The sequence below is a fragment of the Gekko japonicus genome, unplaced genomic scaffold, assembly GCF_001447785.1.
Source record: "Gekko japonicus isolate JY-2015 unplaced genomic scaffold, Gekko_japonicus_V1.1 scaffold1285, whole genome shotgun sequence".
Lineage (NCBI taxonomy): Eukaryota > Metazoa > Chordata > Lepidosauria > Squamata > Gekkonidae > Gekko > Gekko japonicus.
In genome coordinates, this window is record NW_015166459.1 from 454669 (window position 1) to 472187 (window position 17519).

Below are 17519 nucleotides of genomic sequence, written 5' to 3' on the forward strand. Positions count from 1 at the left end.
AGCTTGGGATGAAACAGTAATGTAAATGAGTCCTTTTAAAGATTAAGACAAGCGTCTAAAAATCCTCCAAGGATTACCCGTTAACTATCTTTTCCTTGTTTTGCAGCATGTCTCTCCACTCATAGGACGTTTTGTTCCTTTTGCTGCTGTAGCTGCTGCTAATTGCATAAATATCCCATTAATGAGGCAAAGGTAAGGAATAGCATGTGGCCCATTACAGGGCTCCCTGGCCACTGGTAGCACCTGCACACTTGGCCTTACCTGTTTTGGAAGGCTGGCAGCAACCCCAAGACTAGCATTCATGCACTAGAAAGAAGAAGAAGAGGAGGAGGAGGAGATTGGATTTATACCCCGCCCTTCACTACCCAAGGGAGTCTCAGAGCGGCTTACAAACTCCTTTCCCTTCCCCTCCCCACAACAGACACCCTGTGAGGTAGGTGGGGCTGAGAGAGCTCTGACAGAAACGGCTCTTTTTCAAGAACAGCTGTGCCAGAACTACGGCTTGCCCAAGGTCATCCAGCAGGTGCAAGTGGAGGATTGGGGAATCAAACCCAGTTCTCCCAGATTAGAGTCCGCGCACTTAACCACTACACCAAACTGGGTCCCTTTACTCATACTTCAAATTATTGATTGGCCAACAGCTTGGAAGGCTTTAAAATAGGAATAGACAAATTCATGGAGAATATTTATTTATTTATTTATTTATTTCTGCTTATATCCCGCCTTGCCTGACAAGCAGGCTCAAGGCGACTTACAGTGAGTTAAAATTACAACAAAACACAGATAAAATTCCAACCATGATATATAAAGTGCAGATTAAGTACAAATAGCAAAGTGCGGATGGCAATCATTGTAAGATGGTCCAGAATGACTAGACCAGTATCCCCAGTAGAGCGCCAGTAGCGTGCTGGCCATAATAGATTATTTCAGTAGCTCATTCATCAGTGGCGGCTCCTAGTCAAAGGCCTGGTGGAAGAGCTCCGTTTTACAGGCCCTGCGGAACTGTAAAAGGTCCCGCAGGGTCCTGATGTTTTCCAGGAGCTCATTCCACCAATGTGGAGCTGCCACTGAGAAGGCCCTAGATCTGGTGATGGCCAATCTGGTATCCTTTAGACCGGGGAGAGTCAGGCGGTTTTGGTCCCCAGCCTCATTGCTCTCTGGGGGACATGTGGGGAGCTATTAATTGCTATTAGTCACAATGTCTGCTAGCCATAATGGCTATCTGCTCCCTCAAGTACCAGGGGCAGTATCCTTTATATCAGTTGCTAGGGAAATGGACAGGAAGAGCTGTTGCAGTCATTCTACTCATGGCTTTCCTAGAGGGTAAGAGGGTCTGGTCTAGTGTGGCTCTTCATATGTTCTTAGGAGTATGCAGGGCTCTTTTTGTAGCAGGAACTCCTTTGCATATTAGTAGCCCCTGTAAGAAGAGCTCTGTAAGCTCTTGGAGGATTGGCTACATTAGGGGGGTTTGTGGCCTAATATGCAAAGGAGTTCCTGCTACAAAAAGAGCCCTGATTGAATTTAGAGTAGGGGCTTTAATTAAAATTGTCAAAATAGTAACAGAGTGGCACATACGGAATTCTTAAGAATAAAAATAAAACAAAATAGTTATTCATCTGGTTTCCTCTCTCTTTTTAAAATTCTGACAGGGAATTAAAGCATGGTATTCCCATTACAGATGAAAATGGAAACCGACTGGGTGAATCCACCAAAGCTGCTAAACAAGCCATTCTGCAAGTGGTCGTCTCCAGGATTCTTATGGCTGCTCCGGGCATGGGTTAGTTCGGTTTCCATTAAGCATAATGCTCATGTTGGTTGTAATACAGTCTTTTCTTCCATGCATAACCCTTGGTGCTTGTTAGACTGCCACTGTGCCAGGTATGCAAATGGCTGCCCTCATCTCTAAAGGGTAGTACTGTAGGCAGGGCTCTTTTTGCAGCCAATCCTCCAAGAGCTTACAGAGCTCTTCTTACAGGGGCTACTGTAAGCGCTTGGAGGATTGGCTACATTAGGGGTGTGTCGCCTAATATGCAGAGGAGCTCCTGCCACAAAGAGAGCCCTGACTGTAGGCATGGGAAAGAATGAGATGTCACAGGCCGCTAGGTGAGAGTCAGCCCCATAGCCAGGGGTCATTTCCTGCAGGAGCGCATAGGAGCGGAGCTCCGGCAGTAAAGTGCCCAGGGGGCGGGCACATGCAAGTAGCCCCACCCCCTGCTCCCAGCAGCCCTCAGTCAGAGCAAGAAGCAGCCAAGTAAGTTGCAGAGCCCCCCCCGGCCCCCCAGCCCAAAACAGTCCAGTGGCACCTTTAAGAATAAGTTTTATTCAGGTACAAGCTCTCCCTCCTCTGCGAGGACAGATCTGCACGTTCCCCCCCCCCCCCATAGCTAGCAATCCAAAACAGTCCAGTGGAGCCTGAGCGGTGGGTGTTGCCTTCTGACACACTTCCGGTGATGTCAGGGGGTGTGGCATATGCAAATAAGTTATGCTAATGAGTTATGCTAATGAGCTCCTGCACCTCTTTTTCTACGAAATGACCCCTGCCTAGAGCCATACATTTTCCAGGAGGCAAAGTGGGGGTAGTTTTGCATGTCGGCTAATTTAATTAACTGAGTTTAATTCAGACCAGTCTTCAAACCAGTCACAGCTCAAACCTCCCTTCCCTGCCCTGTCTCAGCGGCCCGGAGGCTTGCGCAGAGCGTGCTGCGTCGGAGTGTCCGAGGGAGGAGGAGAGGTGGGGGAAATGGTAGCCGTGGTGTGGGTGGCTGCCCCCGCTCCTCTCCACAGCCGAGGAGGAGACCCAAACACGCCCCCCACCAAGGGAAGTTGTGCCGAGCCCATTTCACCACCCGCCGCTACAGTCAGGGCTCTGCAGCTCCTACCTCAAGTGCAAGTGGGGAGAGCCCAACGCAGGACCGGGGAAGAGCCCGTGATCATGGCCCACCACCTCTGCGTCCTCCTCTGGCTGTGAAGAGGGAGGGGCAGCCACCGGTCTCACTGCTCCCCTCCCGGCCAGCAACCCCAGTCTCCCTCCGCCTCCCGGGGGACGGGGGACGGGGGACCCCGAGAGGAGGAGGACTGGGAGGGGTAGGGCAAATTCAGGAGGGGACCTCACCCCAAAGGGGGCGTGGCTACAAGCCTGGTGAGCGTGCAGTTTGGCCTCTGTTTGTATCGGATTGCCTGACTGCATCAGATGAGTTGTTTTGTTCAAAATGTCTTTGTTTGATGGCATTCATTGTTTAATCATACTGCAGGATTTTCAGCCGAGGCTCCCAGTTAGAGAACTCTCCTTGAACTATTGTTTCCACTAACGACAGAATGATTTTCTGACAATTATAAATCCAAAGTCATTTTGTTCCTCTTCCACCAATATAAATCTATTTGCTGCAGTTACTCGTCCTTGGTCATTTGAGGTATCTTTCACGTATACTTAATCTGATGGGCTGTATAATAATGGAAGACGTTTTGTTAAGGAGCTGCACATTAAGCTAAATGGGGAACAGAAGCTGTGTGATAGTTTAAAGGTAAAGGTTCCCTTGCTCGAAAGCCAGTCGAATCCGGCTCTAGGGTTGCGGTGCTCATCTCCGTTTCCAAGCCGAAGAGCCAGCGCTGTCCGAAGATGTTTCCGTGGTCATGTGGCCGGCATGACTAAACACCAAGGCGCACGGAACGCTGTTACCTTCCCACCGAAGTGGTACCTATTTATCTACTTGCAATTTCTTGCTTTCGAACTGCTAGGTTGGCAGGAGCTGGAACTAGAGACGGGAGCTCACTCCGTCATGCGGCACCAAGGTCTCGAACTGCTGAACTACCGACCTTCCACAGCCGGCAGTTCAGCGTCTTAACCACTTGAGCCACCACAAGCTCCTGTTTATTACAGCCCAAATAACAGAGTCTAGTAATACCTTAAGACTATCTAAGTCTTACCTTAAGACCATCACCACCATTGTGCAACTGCAGAGCAGTTCCGCCGGGTTGGGCTGATTAGCCACCCGGAACATCTTGGCCCATGGCATCCCCCCCCCCTTTTTTGATCTCACTGTGACAGACAATAGTGAGTGAGTATTTTAGTCGCTGATGTATCCTGTAAGATGTGAAATTTTGCCTTAAGTGCTTAACCTGTTTTATTTTTATCGCACTTTGGTGCCTTAATTGTTTTAATCTTGTTGTATTTTATTGCACTGTTGTGCCTGTGTAAGCCGGCCTGAGCCCGCGTGCGGGGTGGGCGGGATATAAATGAAATGAAATTAAATAAATAAATAAATAAATTTTATTGTCACACAAACTTTCATGAGCTTTCAGGTGGGTTTTTGGTGTTGGAACTTTAAGTGAAAATCTTTCTGCCGATTGAACATAACACTCGGTTTGCCTGATGAAGTAGGCAACGGCTGGTAAAAGCTGCTGCCAGAGTAGAAGAAGAGAAGAAGGAGATTGGATTTATACCCCGCCCTTCACTACCCGAAGGAGTCTCAGAATGGCTTACAAACTCCTTTCCCTTCCCCTCCCCACAACAGACACCCTGTGAGGTAAAAGAAGAAGAAGATGATATTGGATTTATACCCCACCCTTCACTACCCAAAGGAGTCTCAGAGCCGCTTACAAACTCCTTTCCCTTCCCCTCCCCACAACAGACACCCTGTGAGGTAAAAGAAGAAGAAGAAGATATTGGATTTATACCCCGCCCTTCACTCGGAGTCTCAGAGCGGCTTACAAACTCCTTTTCCCTTCCCCTCCCCACAACAGACACCCTGTGAGGTAGAAAGAAGAAGAAGAAGAGATTGGATTTATACCCCACCCTTCACTACCCAAAGGAGTCTCAGAGCGGCTTACAAACTCCTTTTCCCTTCCCCTCCCCCTGTGAGGTAAAAGAAGAAGAAGAAGATATTGGATTTATACCCCACCCTTCACTACCCAAAGGAGTCTCAGAGCGGCTTACAAACTCCTTTCCCTTCCCCTCCCCACAACAGACACCCTGTGAGGTAGAAAGAAGAAGAGATTGGATTTATACCCCACCGTTCACTACCCAAAGGAGTCTCAGAGCAGCTTACAAACTCCTTTCCCTTCCCCTCCCCATGCTGTGAGGTAGGTGGGGCTGAGAGGGCTCTGACAGAAACTGCTATTTTTCAAGAACAGCTGTGCCAGAACTATGGCTTGCCCAAGGTCTCAGAACCTAAAAAGGTTAGTCAAGAATAGAAGAGGGCCAACTCTAAAAATCTAATTCTGAAACATACAAAAATATACATGTATTTATTCAACACAAATTAAAATAACAAGCAAGGGCCCATTCATACCTCATATACAAATATAAAAACATACAAGGGCTAATGAAATAGACCTAATGCGTTTCGGCCTTTACAGGCCTTCCTCAGAGGTCTAATACAAACAGAACATGTTGGCTGATATGTAAATATATATACAATCGTACATATACAAAATATGGAATAAAGACCAGAAAACAATTGTTCCAAAGTTTAACCACTGGGCAAAGAAAAGAAATACAAAAATACAAATGAAGCCTCCAGTGCAATCACATGTTCAGTAGTACTTCTCTCTGGTCAACTATATATTCTCCTGAGATTGTACAGCCTTGTTTGTTATTTTAATTTGTGTTGAATAAATACATGTATATTTTTGTATGTTTCATAATTAGATTTTTAGAGTTGGCCCTCTTCTATTCTTGACTAATCTTTTTAGGTTCTGAATTCTAGGTTTTAGGTTCAGTTTTCTTCCCTTTTCTCTTTTTTGCCCAAGGTCTCACCAGCAGCTGCATGTGGAGGAGTGGGGAATCAAACCCAGTTCTCCCAGATTAGAGTCCATGCACTTAACCACTACACCAAACTGGCTTAATTGGCCTTCATATCAGGGATACTTTTTCTTTTGTGAAGCATACTAAATATGCTCCAGAAGAGATGGAATGTTGGAAGCAACTGGGTGCCAAATAAAGGGAGAAAGCACATGTTGTGTGAGGGTGAGGGATCACTCTGTTCTTGGAGAGGAAGATTTTGGGGAATGATGTTCCTCACAGGGTGCGTTCAGATGGGCAGCTAATACCACAGTTGGCCTGGCTCTAATTTGATCCTGATCTTTTTTATCCGGCATTGCATGACCAGTCAGCTCTCCTTACTGCGCGCGTACTCCGTGGTGGATTGTCTAGACAGCATCCACCTGAAGGAGCCGCGTGGTCGGGTTTTTAAAAAAAAATCTGTTTGTGAATGCGCATCCGCACCTCAATGTGTACTTGCTTTTCTGCGCATGTGCGGAGTTGAATGATTAAAGCACCGCCAGTGGTACTTCTCTCTAGGTACCTTTTTAATTAATGCAGTTCATAAAATTCACGGTCCATTTAGAAACATGAAATTGTCCGGAACATTTGAGCGGAGCTCCGTGACTGTCCCGCATTTACACGTTTATGCGCATATCGCTAAGAATGTTTTTAAAATGGTGCCCACTCGCGCTGGTCTGACATCAGACCATCCCGACGGGAGGATTTTGCGCTGGAATAATCAGATGGGGGAAAGTCTGCAATTGGCCTGTCGGGAAGCGAAAACTCCAGATTTTAACTAGTATCTTTTAAGTACAGCTCCGAAGCGCGGCAAAACGGGAGGCTCACGGAACAGGCACATTTCCCAGATGTTGCTGTCTGGCCATGACCTTTAAATCCGCCAGGCACTCATGCCTGGCGCTGATCTAAAAACCCGTCTGATCAGGACCACAGTCTCACATCTTGTTCCCCTTCTCATGGCAGAAGAAAGTCTATCAAGGAATATACTGTTGTAAACTTCTAGATATGATTTGTTAAGTTTTAACCATGTGACTTTTATTTCCTTACTTCATAGCTATTCCCCCCTTCGTAATGAATACTTTGGAAAAGAAGGCATTTTTAAAGGTAAGCCTATATTGCTAAATATCTACTCATTTGCTTATTACAGATAATTACCAGAAGGATGTTGTTTTGGTAAACTGACCTCATATGGCAGAGAATAGTTCAAGGAGTTTACATTTCCAGTTATTTTTTATGTTCTGTTCAGGGAACTGTTGTTTGTGCGTACAATTAGAAAAGATGTGAAAGGTTAAGAACATAAGAGAAGCCAATGTTGGATCAGGCCAATGGCCCACCCAGTCCAACACTCTGTCACACAGTGGCCAAAAATACCAGGTGCCATCAGGAGGTCCAGCAGTGGGGCCAGGACACCAGAAGCCATCCCACTGTTGCCTCCCCCAAGCACCAAGAATACAGAACATCCCTTGCCCCAGCCTGAGAGTTCCCATCTATACCTTGTGGCTAATAGCCACTGATGGACCTTTGCTCCATATGCTTATCTAATCCCCTCTTGAAGCCGTCCATGCTTGTAGCTGCCACCACCACCTCCTGTGGCAATGAATTCCATGTGTTAATCACTCTTTGGGTGAAGAAGTACTTCCTTTTTTCTGTTCTAACCCAACTGTTCAGCAATTTCATTGCGTGCCCACGAGTTTATTTATTTATTTATTTATTTCATTTATTTCATTTATACCCCGCCCTCCCCGCACGCGGGCTCAGGGTGGCTTACAAAACACAGAGGTGTAATACAACACCACAAGTTAAAAACAATTAAGGCACGTAGTGCAATAAAATACAGTTAAAACAGTTTAAACACAGTGGACAACTCCCAGGATCCATCGCGACTAGTATGCTCACTCCCTAATGTACATCACATTGGGGTCAATGAGAGGGATGCCGTGTGCCACGATGTTCAGGTGACCAATCAGCCCAACCTGGCGGTACTGCTCTGCGATCACCTATTGGTGGTAGTGGCGGCGGTGACTCCTATTCGAAAGCCTGGCAGAAGAGCTCCATCTTACAGGCCCTGTGGAACTGTAACAGGTCCCGCAGGGCCCTGATGTCCTCCGGGAACTCATTCCACCAGATAGGAGCTGCCACCGAAAAGGACCTGGCCCTTGTGGCAGCAAGCCTGACCTCCTTAGGGCCTGGGGTCACTAGGCGGTGTTGTGACCCCGACCGAAGTGCTCTTTGGAGCCTGTATGGGGAAAGGCGGTTCCTCAGGTAAGCCGGACCCTGGCCATGTAGGGCTTTAAAGGTAAGCACCAGCACTTTGAAGCGAATCCGGAATGCTATAGGCAGCCAGTTCTTGTATTGTGAGAAAGGGAGAAAAGTACTTCTTTCTCTACCTGCTCTATCCCATGCATAATCTTATAAACCTCGATCATGTCACCCCCTCAGCCGTTGTTTCTCCATTTAATGATTCAGCTGGGAAAATTAGATCCACGTGTCCAGTAACAAGGGGGTTGTCTGCTGATTAAAGCATGTGTGGTAAATAGTCAAGATATTTGCAAATGCATACCTTGGTCTTCAAAGCTCTCAAGTGAGTGCAAGGATTTAAATCAAGTCGTGTCCACGTGCAACAGCTGCCACATCAAAGTTGCTTCATATTGTTCCCTATGGCAAGATGCTTCATGCAGAAAGCTATTTGTGGACGACATGAATGACAGCAAAAAATTTTCCTTGTTTTGTTTGAGGAGAGGTCCATAGCAATATCCAGAAAAATGGATTGATCTGCAGTTTGCCTACAAGTGATGTGTAGCACCCATTTCTTACGCACAGGCACATGTTTTATACACACACAAAAAACCCCTTTATTGGCATTGAAAGCACAAGACATCATGGAAATACAGCAGAATACTATGACGCATCAGTCACTCACACTTGGCTATTCAAGCCTCGTCTTCTGATTGCATAATATAAAGATTTTGTAACAGCCTCCATTATTTCGCAATTAGAATTAAACAGAAGAAAGTGAACAATTGAGTAATCAGAATGCCGGCTCTTACCCTCTAGAAATGGAGTAATAAAACCAGATCAAATATCCCTATAAAGGGGGCAATGAAGTATGGTGTGTGTAGTGGATTCTATATCTTTTAGATAACAAGGACAAAGTCTGTCTACATATGGTATCTGGCGGTACCTCCGACGGCAGAACGTTAAAGCGTGCAAGCATGTATGCTCTGCGATGGTGTGAGGCTGTTAAACTTAACAGATATTTCGCAGTAGAGCCCATGTCAAAAGTCCCCAGCCTACTTGGGGAGCATCTGCTGGCTGCGCGTTCCCTAAGTTCTTGCCTTTCGATGTCGAGAAATCTTTGTTTAATAATAGCATAGGCTTGTTTATCTGAAAAGGGGGCTAAGTAATTCGGGGATATTCCCATCGTAGAGAGTTTCTCCTCTACATATCTAAGCCATGGAGAGAGATGGGACTCAGTTAACACATGTTTTGTACTTCTCATGACAGTGGACAAAAGGGCAGCAGTTCGTTTATTTATTTATTGTTTCTATTTGTATCCCGCCTTGCCGGACACGCTGGCTCAAGGCGGCTAACAGGATTAAAATATCACAGAACAATACAGAGTTATAAAAGAGTTAAAAATACAATACAAAATTAAACAACATCAGTTAACAGATGAAAAAGACACGCTAATGATGGCGGTATTCCAAATCAGCCCAATGGTAGTCATAGCATCCATTAGGGTCCCAGGCCAGAAGATGTTCCAGGGCACATTCGTCAGTGGCGGCTCCTAATCGAAAGCCTGGTGGAAGAGCTCCGTCTTACAGGCCCTGTGGAACTGTAAAAGGTCCCGCAGGGCCCTGATGTCCTCCGGGAGCTCATTCCACCAGTGTGGGGCCGCCACTGAGAAGGCCCTGGCTCTGGTAATAGTCAGCCTGGCTTCTTTCGGACCAGGGAGGGTCAACCGGTGTTGCGACCCTGACCTCAGTGCTCTCTGGGGCACGTACGGGGAAAGGCGGTCCCTCAAGTAGGCAGGCCCCCAACCATATAGGGCTTTCAAGTAGGGTTGCCAAATGGGGCCGGGAATCCCCCGCTTTGGAGGCCCGATTTCTGCCCCGGCGGAATCGGGCCCCGGGGGGAACTCTGCCCCCGAAACTGCGTCACCAGAGGTGACGCAGCCACACCACTCACGTTGGGGGCGGGTTCCCCCCCCGACGATCTGGGCCACGCCCCCAACGTGAGTACGTAGCACGTCACTTCTGGTGACGTGTTGCCGGCGCGCGCCTCCGCCGAGAACTCCCGGAGCCCGGCGAGGCTCCCCCGCTGCGAGGGGTAAGTAGACTTGGCAACCCTACTTTAAAGGTTAGAACCAGCACCTTGAACCGAACCCAGTACACTATAGGCTGCCAGTGCAGCGTCCTCAGCGCAGGCTGGATATGGTCCCGTCACAGCGTCCTCCAGCACAGGCTGGATAGGGTCCCATCAACAGCCTGGTCGCGGCATTCTGCACTAGCTGCAGCTTCCGGATCTGAGACAAGGGCAGCCCCATGTAGAGAGCGTTGCAGTGAACCAACTGCCTAATCAGCCATAGATGGTAGAAGGCCGCCTTGGCAGTGGCTGCCACCTGGGCCTCCATTGTTGAAGCATCCAGGAGCACTCCCAAGCTCGTAACCTTTGGCGCTGGCACCAATGGTGCCCCACCGAAGGTCGGTAGTGGGATACGTATCTCCGACCCGCTCCAACTCAAGCACAGGACCTCCGTCTTCGTTGGATTCAATTTCAATCGACTCGGTCCACCGGCATCACATGTTGTGGTTGGTGACACTGGGAATTTGGGAATTATGGAAGCCAAACCTCCCCAGATGGAAAATCTGGGGACTGTAGCTTTGGAGACATTCCAGTGAGAGTATTCATTAGTTCTTCTTACAGGGGCTACTGTAAGCTCTTGGAGGATTAGCTACATTGGGGGTGTGTCGCCTAATATGCAAAGGAGTCCCTGCTACAAAAAGAGCCTTGGCTTTGAGGGTACACTGCAAGAGACTTTGTGTTCTCTACAAGTCTTCAGTTCTTAAGTTTCCCAAAGCATAGGCTTACTGTTCTGTAGTTCATTGCCCCAGGGTGGTGCGTAATCTCTCAGTCAAACTCTTCAAACATACTCTTGTTTCCTCTTCGTTAAAAATAATCTCTCCCTTCTCCTTCTGTATAAAGCAATCATCTGTATTTGCTGCAAAAAATTTTCTCTTTCATTGCCTTTCATCAAGGTTTTCTTAAATCAAGGTTGGTTTTCTTAGATCACTGTTTTCTTAAATGTACACTTCTATAGAACATTCTGGAACTATCAGGGAAAACTATCTGCTGTCCAAAAATTTCAAGAAAATAAATTGTCATTTTTCTGCCACCGTGGCTCTCTCTCATCTTTCAGTACAAAAGCTATCATTCCATGCTCATTCCATTTTCCCATTAAGTGTTTAACTATACTGCTCCCAATTTCAACAGCAATTCAGGGGGATGCTTTTCACTGAAAAATCTTAATTGTGCATATTGGCTGCGGTGTACAATTCCAACTAGTTCACTCAATTACATGTAAACTTTGTATGTCTTTTGGCATGAATACTTGGTTTTAGTAAGAATCCAACATACAGAATCTGAATAGTCAGTTTTATTACCATTCAATTCCAACTAGAATTCTTATTCTTTTTTATATTAGTTTTTGCAAACTTGTTTGATAATGTAACAGTAACCAGGATTTAAACTATGTGAAACAATTCATAGTTTTTACATTTTAATTTTTTGAGATAGCTAGGGCTGCCAAGTCCTCTGGGGGGGAGGAGGTTTTCCCACCGAAAGGGCCCCCAACCCGCCAGTCTGGATCAGGCTGGGGGGGGAACCCCGCCCCCAAAGTGCCCAGTTCGGGCCGACGTGCCCGGCACGATGACGTCACCCGGAGGTGATGTCATTGCGCCAGGCACATCGTTGGCCAACACTCTAGCAATCAGCCTGAAAACTCTATGGTACCATAGAGTTTCCAGGCTGATTGCTAGAGCGTCAGCCAACAACGCGCCCATTGTGATGACGTCACTTCCAGGTGCGTGCGTGCAAGCGAATCTCCCGGACCCGGACTGGGTCTCCCCCACTGCCAGGTAAGTGACGTGGCAACCCTAGAGATAAGCTATTCTTTATGGACAAAAATAAGAGAATGAGAATAAGTTGGAGGCATTTGTGGTATCAGAATTTTTCTGAAAGTATAAAAACTAACGGGCGGTAGATGGCGCTGCAGGCCACCTACAGGTAACTACATTCTGTAGGCATGCTATCTTTCCTCTGAGATTCTCTTTTTTACAATTTTTTGTACCAAATATCCAAAACTCTTTTGCGAATTTAAAATGCAGCTTGCAACAGAGTCTTTTTACGTTGTTTATATTGTTTCAATAATCCCCTGAAACTGTCTTGCTGTGTTCCATTTCTACCATAGATGTATACATTCTCTTGCCCTGTTCCAAATTCCAGTACATATCATCTGAGGTGCCATAAATGATCTGAAGCAGTTATCCCTTAGAGTAAGGCATACTGAAAATTGTGTCAAAACAGTAGCTCTGTATGTCTTCTGGTGCTTTATAGCCCTTTGCAACTTACTCATGGAAGTCTGAACTTCCCTACGGCCATTCACAGTTAGTGCATTATGTACCGTATTACCAAAAAGATTCCCTTCTTTTGGACTGTACCAATGCTTCAAGTTAATAAAGGGTTTTTTCCCCTGAAAATATTTGATCTTCCCGCTTGCAAGAAAGCTTCCTTGCAAGTTATGATAGAACAGGGGGATTACCTATTTTTGCTTTGCTTTGCATAGAATATTTTAACTATCCCATTGCTATTCTGATCTGTAGCACAGTGTACAGTTTTGCCATCCTGAAAACTCCACAGCTACTTATACAAATTAAAAATAGCATCAGTACAAGAGATTCTCCTACTGCTAACTTTTCAGTGTACTTGACTCTAGTAATGTACAGTTCTGTAGGTATTTGGGCATTACATGTAACTCTTGTGGCAAATGGATTACTCAGCTGCCTTATGCACAAGTAAAAACTGGACAGTCTCCTTGAGCAATTACTTATGTCTGTTATGTCAAAGTTAAACAATATATTCCTGCCACAGTTCATATTTACAGAGACAAAGGGATGCCTCAGTTACTCTATGAGATACTTCTCTGGCTAGATGTTTGTAATCTAAACATAAAAAGGTAAAGGTAAAGGTTCCCTTGCTCAAAAGCCAGTCGAGTCCGACTCTAGGGTTGCAGTGCTCATCTCCGTTTCAAAGCCGAACAGCCAGCGCTGTCCGAAGACGTTTCCGTGGTCATGTGGCTGGCATGACTAAACACCAAGGCTCACGGAACGCTGTTACCTTTCCACCGAAGTGGTACCTATCTACTTGCCATTTCTTGCTTTCGAGCTGCTAGGTTGGCAGGAGCTGGAACTAGAGACGGGAGCTCACTCTGTCATGCGGCACACTCGGGTCTCGAACTGCTGAACTACCGACCTTCCACAGCCTGCAGTTCAGCGTCTTAACCACTTGAGCCACCGCAGCTCCATTTATGATCTGGTGCATTGTACCAAATGCTGTTAGCCGCCCTGAGCCTGCTCGCGGGGAGGGCGGGATATAAGTGTTGATAAATAAATTAAATAAATTGCTGATGTTTTATTAACAGAAGATTGTTAACGGCAGGCCCTAAGAGTCAGCGATGCTGACAGTTGCCAAACAGTAAACCATATATTTAATTTTGCCTGGACTGTGTACTCATCTTTTAAAAGTGCTCTGTCCAGCCCTGACCAGTGTTCCCTCTAAGCTGAGTTAGTGTGAGCTAGCTCACAGGTTTTTAGCCTCCGGCTCACACATTTCTGTCTCAGCTCAGGAAGGATGGGCTCCAGAGCAAACTAATTTATGCAGCAGCCAAATCACTTGCTCACAGCTTTAGTGCCAGTAGCTCACAAAGTAGAACGCTACAGCTTAGAGGGAACATTGGCCCTGACCTGGATAGCCCAGGCAAGCCCAATCTCATCAGATCTTGGAAGCTAATCAGGTCCGACCCTGGCGAGTACTTGGAAGGGAGACCTCCAGGGAATACCAGGGTTGGGAGGGAGAGGCAGGCTATCAAGCCACTTCTCTGAACGTCCTCCATGCCCCAGTGGGAGTTGCCAGAGGTCGCCATGACTTCCAGGCACGGGCGCACACGCGCACGCACACACAAAATGCAAAAATATCCCCCCCCCCAAAAAAGGGCTCTATCCAAAATCTCCAGCAGTGTATATGCAGTGAAGTAAAAACATGTTTACACCATTTACCATTTTGTTTTTGACACAGCGGTTCCCATGGATGAGTGCCCCCATTCAAGTGGGATTAGTTGGGTTTTGGTGAGTAAAAAAATTCAAAGCTTGTTTGAGTATTTACACACACACACACACACACACAATGTTTACTTTTGGGCTCTTTTTGTAGCAGGAACTCCTTTGCATATTAGGCGACACACCCCTAATGCAGCCAATCCTCCAAGAGCTTACAGAGCTCTTCTTACAGGGCTACCGTAAGCTCTTCGAGGATTGGCTACATTAGGGGTGTGTCGCCTAATATGCAAAGGAGCTCCTGCTACAAGAAGAGCCCGAAGTTTTAACACTACATGACAGACTCAAAAACTCTGAACTAGTGAGACTGTCCAAGTCTCATTAAGCGTAGGGCAAATAACACTGAGCAAGTGAAGTAATAACATTTTCTGAACCAGTTACTGGGAGCAAGGCAAAACAAAAAAAGCAACGAAAAAAATCAGGCCTCAAAGATAAGACAGGATTGAGGTTCAGATATCTAGTTGACCTCATCTGGGGTTTGGGGTCAAAGAGAGCAAACAAACAATTGAGGAGAAAGGCCATGTAGGTCCACAGCATGCGTAGATGGAAAGGTCACGTTAGGAGAGAGAGGTTGAATCTGCATTTGCCTTTCCCACCCGTGTCCCAGCCTTCTGACTCCGTCTTAAAAAAAGCTGCCTACATTTGGTTTCGTTTTCACACCTCAACAGTGCTAGCATACTTTTGTATGTCTGCATATCTTTATCGCCCTCTCGTGGCGGCTCTGCTGTCATTGCGCCTCGACACTGCTTTAAATGAATCTTCTCCAAACAACATTCAAACAAGCATAGAGAAAGACGGCGTCACAGCAGCACGAAGCTGATTTAAAAATGCAAATGCAGATTCGACCAGAGACTGAAGTGAAACAAAAGCCTTGAGAAATGCCTCCCTAACCCCAACCCTCCTAACACTGGCAATGAGCAAAAGGGATATGGTGTTGCACTTATTGGGTGGTAAAGGGATATACGGTTGTTTCCAACAAAGCCCAGGCAACCCCATTGATCCACCCCAAAGGAGACTTGCCTTATAATTTAAGGACAATTGCTGCAAGTAACTTAAGTTATTGTTTGTCTTTTCCAGTTTGGTGTTTGCAACCCCTTTATGCTGTGCATTATTTCCTCAAAAAAGGTACTGCATGTTTTTCATAGTATTGTTTCTGTTAACGTTTTGTGCTGCTCAAGGACCATTCTAATAAAGATTGCTGTCATTGTCTCTATGGCAAGAGCGGCAGTTGTGCAAAGTAACCCACAGAAGTAGATGAAGACATGTGCCCTGCTTTTTAAAAATCTCCTCAGTTCAGCCAGAAGTCACCTGTCTGCACCTAAAAAAGATCCAAGTCATAAGCTTCAGGAAGTAGTTGGCGATTAGTAAGCTCTTAGTACAGCTCACACTGGGCATCCAGAGGGTCTGGTCACTGCCTTTCTCAGGCCCCTATAATTTTTCTCTCTTCCACTACCACTACCAACCATTGTGTTTTAATGTTTAATGTTTTAAACTGAAACTGTATTTGTTTCAATGATGTTGCCCGCCCTGAGCCCGCCCGTGGGAAGGGCAGGATATAAATGAAAATAATAAATAAATTATTTATTTATTTATTTAATTTTATTTATACCCCGCCCTCCCCGCATGCGGGCTCAGGGCGGCTTACAACCATATGGCACAAAGTGCAATAAAATACAATAAAACAGTTTAAAACAATTTATACGTGGGCCACGCCCAAGGATCCCGCGTGACTAAAACCCTCTCTCCATATTGCACATACCCTTTTCATTCCAGGGGAGGTTACTGTGGCCCCCTGATGTTATTTGCCATTTGACCTCCGGCGGTGCTGTAAAACTGTCCCCATTGGTGGTGGTGGTGGTAGCGGCGGCGGCTCCTATTCGAAAGCCTGGCAGAAGAGCTCCATCTTGCAGGCCCTGCGGAACTGCAACAAGTCCCGCGGGGCCCTGATCTCCTCCGGGAGCTCATTCCACCAGATAGGAGCCGCCACCGAAAAGGACCTGGCCCTAGTGGCCGCAAGCCTGGCCTCTTTCGGGCCCGGGATCGCGAGGCGATGTAGCGACCCCGACCGAAGTGCTCTTTGGGATCTATATACTTCTGTCCCTCCTCTGCAACTTTCCTAGAAGGGTGAGACCAGAAGGGTACTTCTTCCTGTCCCTCGAACAATTCACCGCTTCTTTCGGTCTGCCCTTTTTTATTTAATGTCACTCAGACTGTGCCTCTGTCGTTTTACCTCCCTCCTAATTTTTTTTTCTCCCTTCGGCCTTTCCTGTGAGGTTTATTCTTTTTTTTTCCTTTTCCTGGATATGAACAGAGGGACGGTCCACAATTTGGATGTCCCTCTTCCTTGGAACACGAGAAGCAAAAAGTTGGGAAACGGCTTTGTGAAGGTGGGGAATTCTGTGCCCCGAATTTGTCCTTGCCTAGGCTAGGAAGCAAATTAGCCTCTCTCTTAGCCCTGGTTTTGTGTTGGGCCATGAATGCTTTTTCTCCATGGTAACTTTTCTTCTCCTTTCCTCCTGCTTGTGAGTGGAGGAGTATGTGCGTTTCTGTTCCAAGGACGTTTTCCCACCACTTGAGACAACAGCATCTTCTCTCTTAATAGAAGACATTCCTTTGCTGGAGAGGCGATCAGGGTGATCTACTGATGGTTTGCCGGTCTGGTGTAGTGCTTAAGTGCGTGGACTCTAATCTGAGAGAACCGGGTTTGATTCCCCACTCCTCCACTTGCAGCTGCTGGATGACCATGGGCAAGCCGTAGTTCTGATAAGAGCTGTCCTTGAATCTGCTTATGAGTGAAGGAGTATGTGCATTTCTGTTCCAGGAAGTTTTCCCACCACTTGAGACAACAGCATGTTCTCTCTTAATAGAAGATGTTCCTTTGCTGGAGAGGTGATCAGGGTGATCTACTGATGGTCTGCTTGGTCTTCTGTTTCAAGGATATCCTTCTGCTGATATCCCCCCCACCTCAAAAAGGAAGATCTACAATGCAGACCTAAAGGCCATTACACCCTTGTAAGCCCTTTGACTTCAATAGACTTGGAAAGGTGTGACTCTGGTTAGGAATACACCCTGCTTTCTGACTAATCAGTCTCTGCAGAGGGAATTCCATCACACCCTTTGCAACTGCATCTCTCATTCTTCTCACTACCATTCCATAGTTTTCTGTGTTCTAGTCAAAGTTTTCCTAGTTTGTTCTTCCAGACTGAGTAGGAAGCCCCTTCCCACAGGTTAGGTTATTCTTCACCTTCCCACCCCCAAGGAAAGAAGAAGAAGAAGAAGAAGAAGAAGAAGAAGAAGAAGAAGAAGAAGAAGAAGAAGAAGAAGAAGAAGAAGAAGAAGAAGAAGAAGAG

At 46.4% G+C, this 17519-nt stretch overlaps 1 protein-coding gene across 1 annotated transcript in view; it reads left to right on the forward strand.

The window, feature by feature from the left end:
• LOC107111131 (sideroflexin-1-like) overlaps positions 1 to 17519 on the forward strand; it is a 44839-nt gene that overhangs the window by 23384 nt on the left and 3936 nt on the right. Inside the window, exons 6-10 of the mRNA XM_015412052.1 lie at positions 107 to 192; positions 1650 to 1777; positions 6834 to 6883; positions 14132 to 14181; positions 15247 to 15294. Of these exons, the coding sequence (XP_015267538.1) occupies positions 107 to 192; positions 1650 to 1777; positions 6834 to 6883; positions 14132 to 14181; positions 15247 to 15294 (362 nt within the window). The remainder of the gene's footprint in view (positions 1 to 106; positions 193 to 1649; positions 1778 to 6833; positions 6884 to 14131; positions 14182 to 15246; positions 15295 to 17519) is intronic.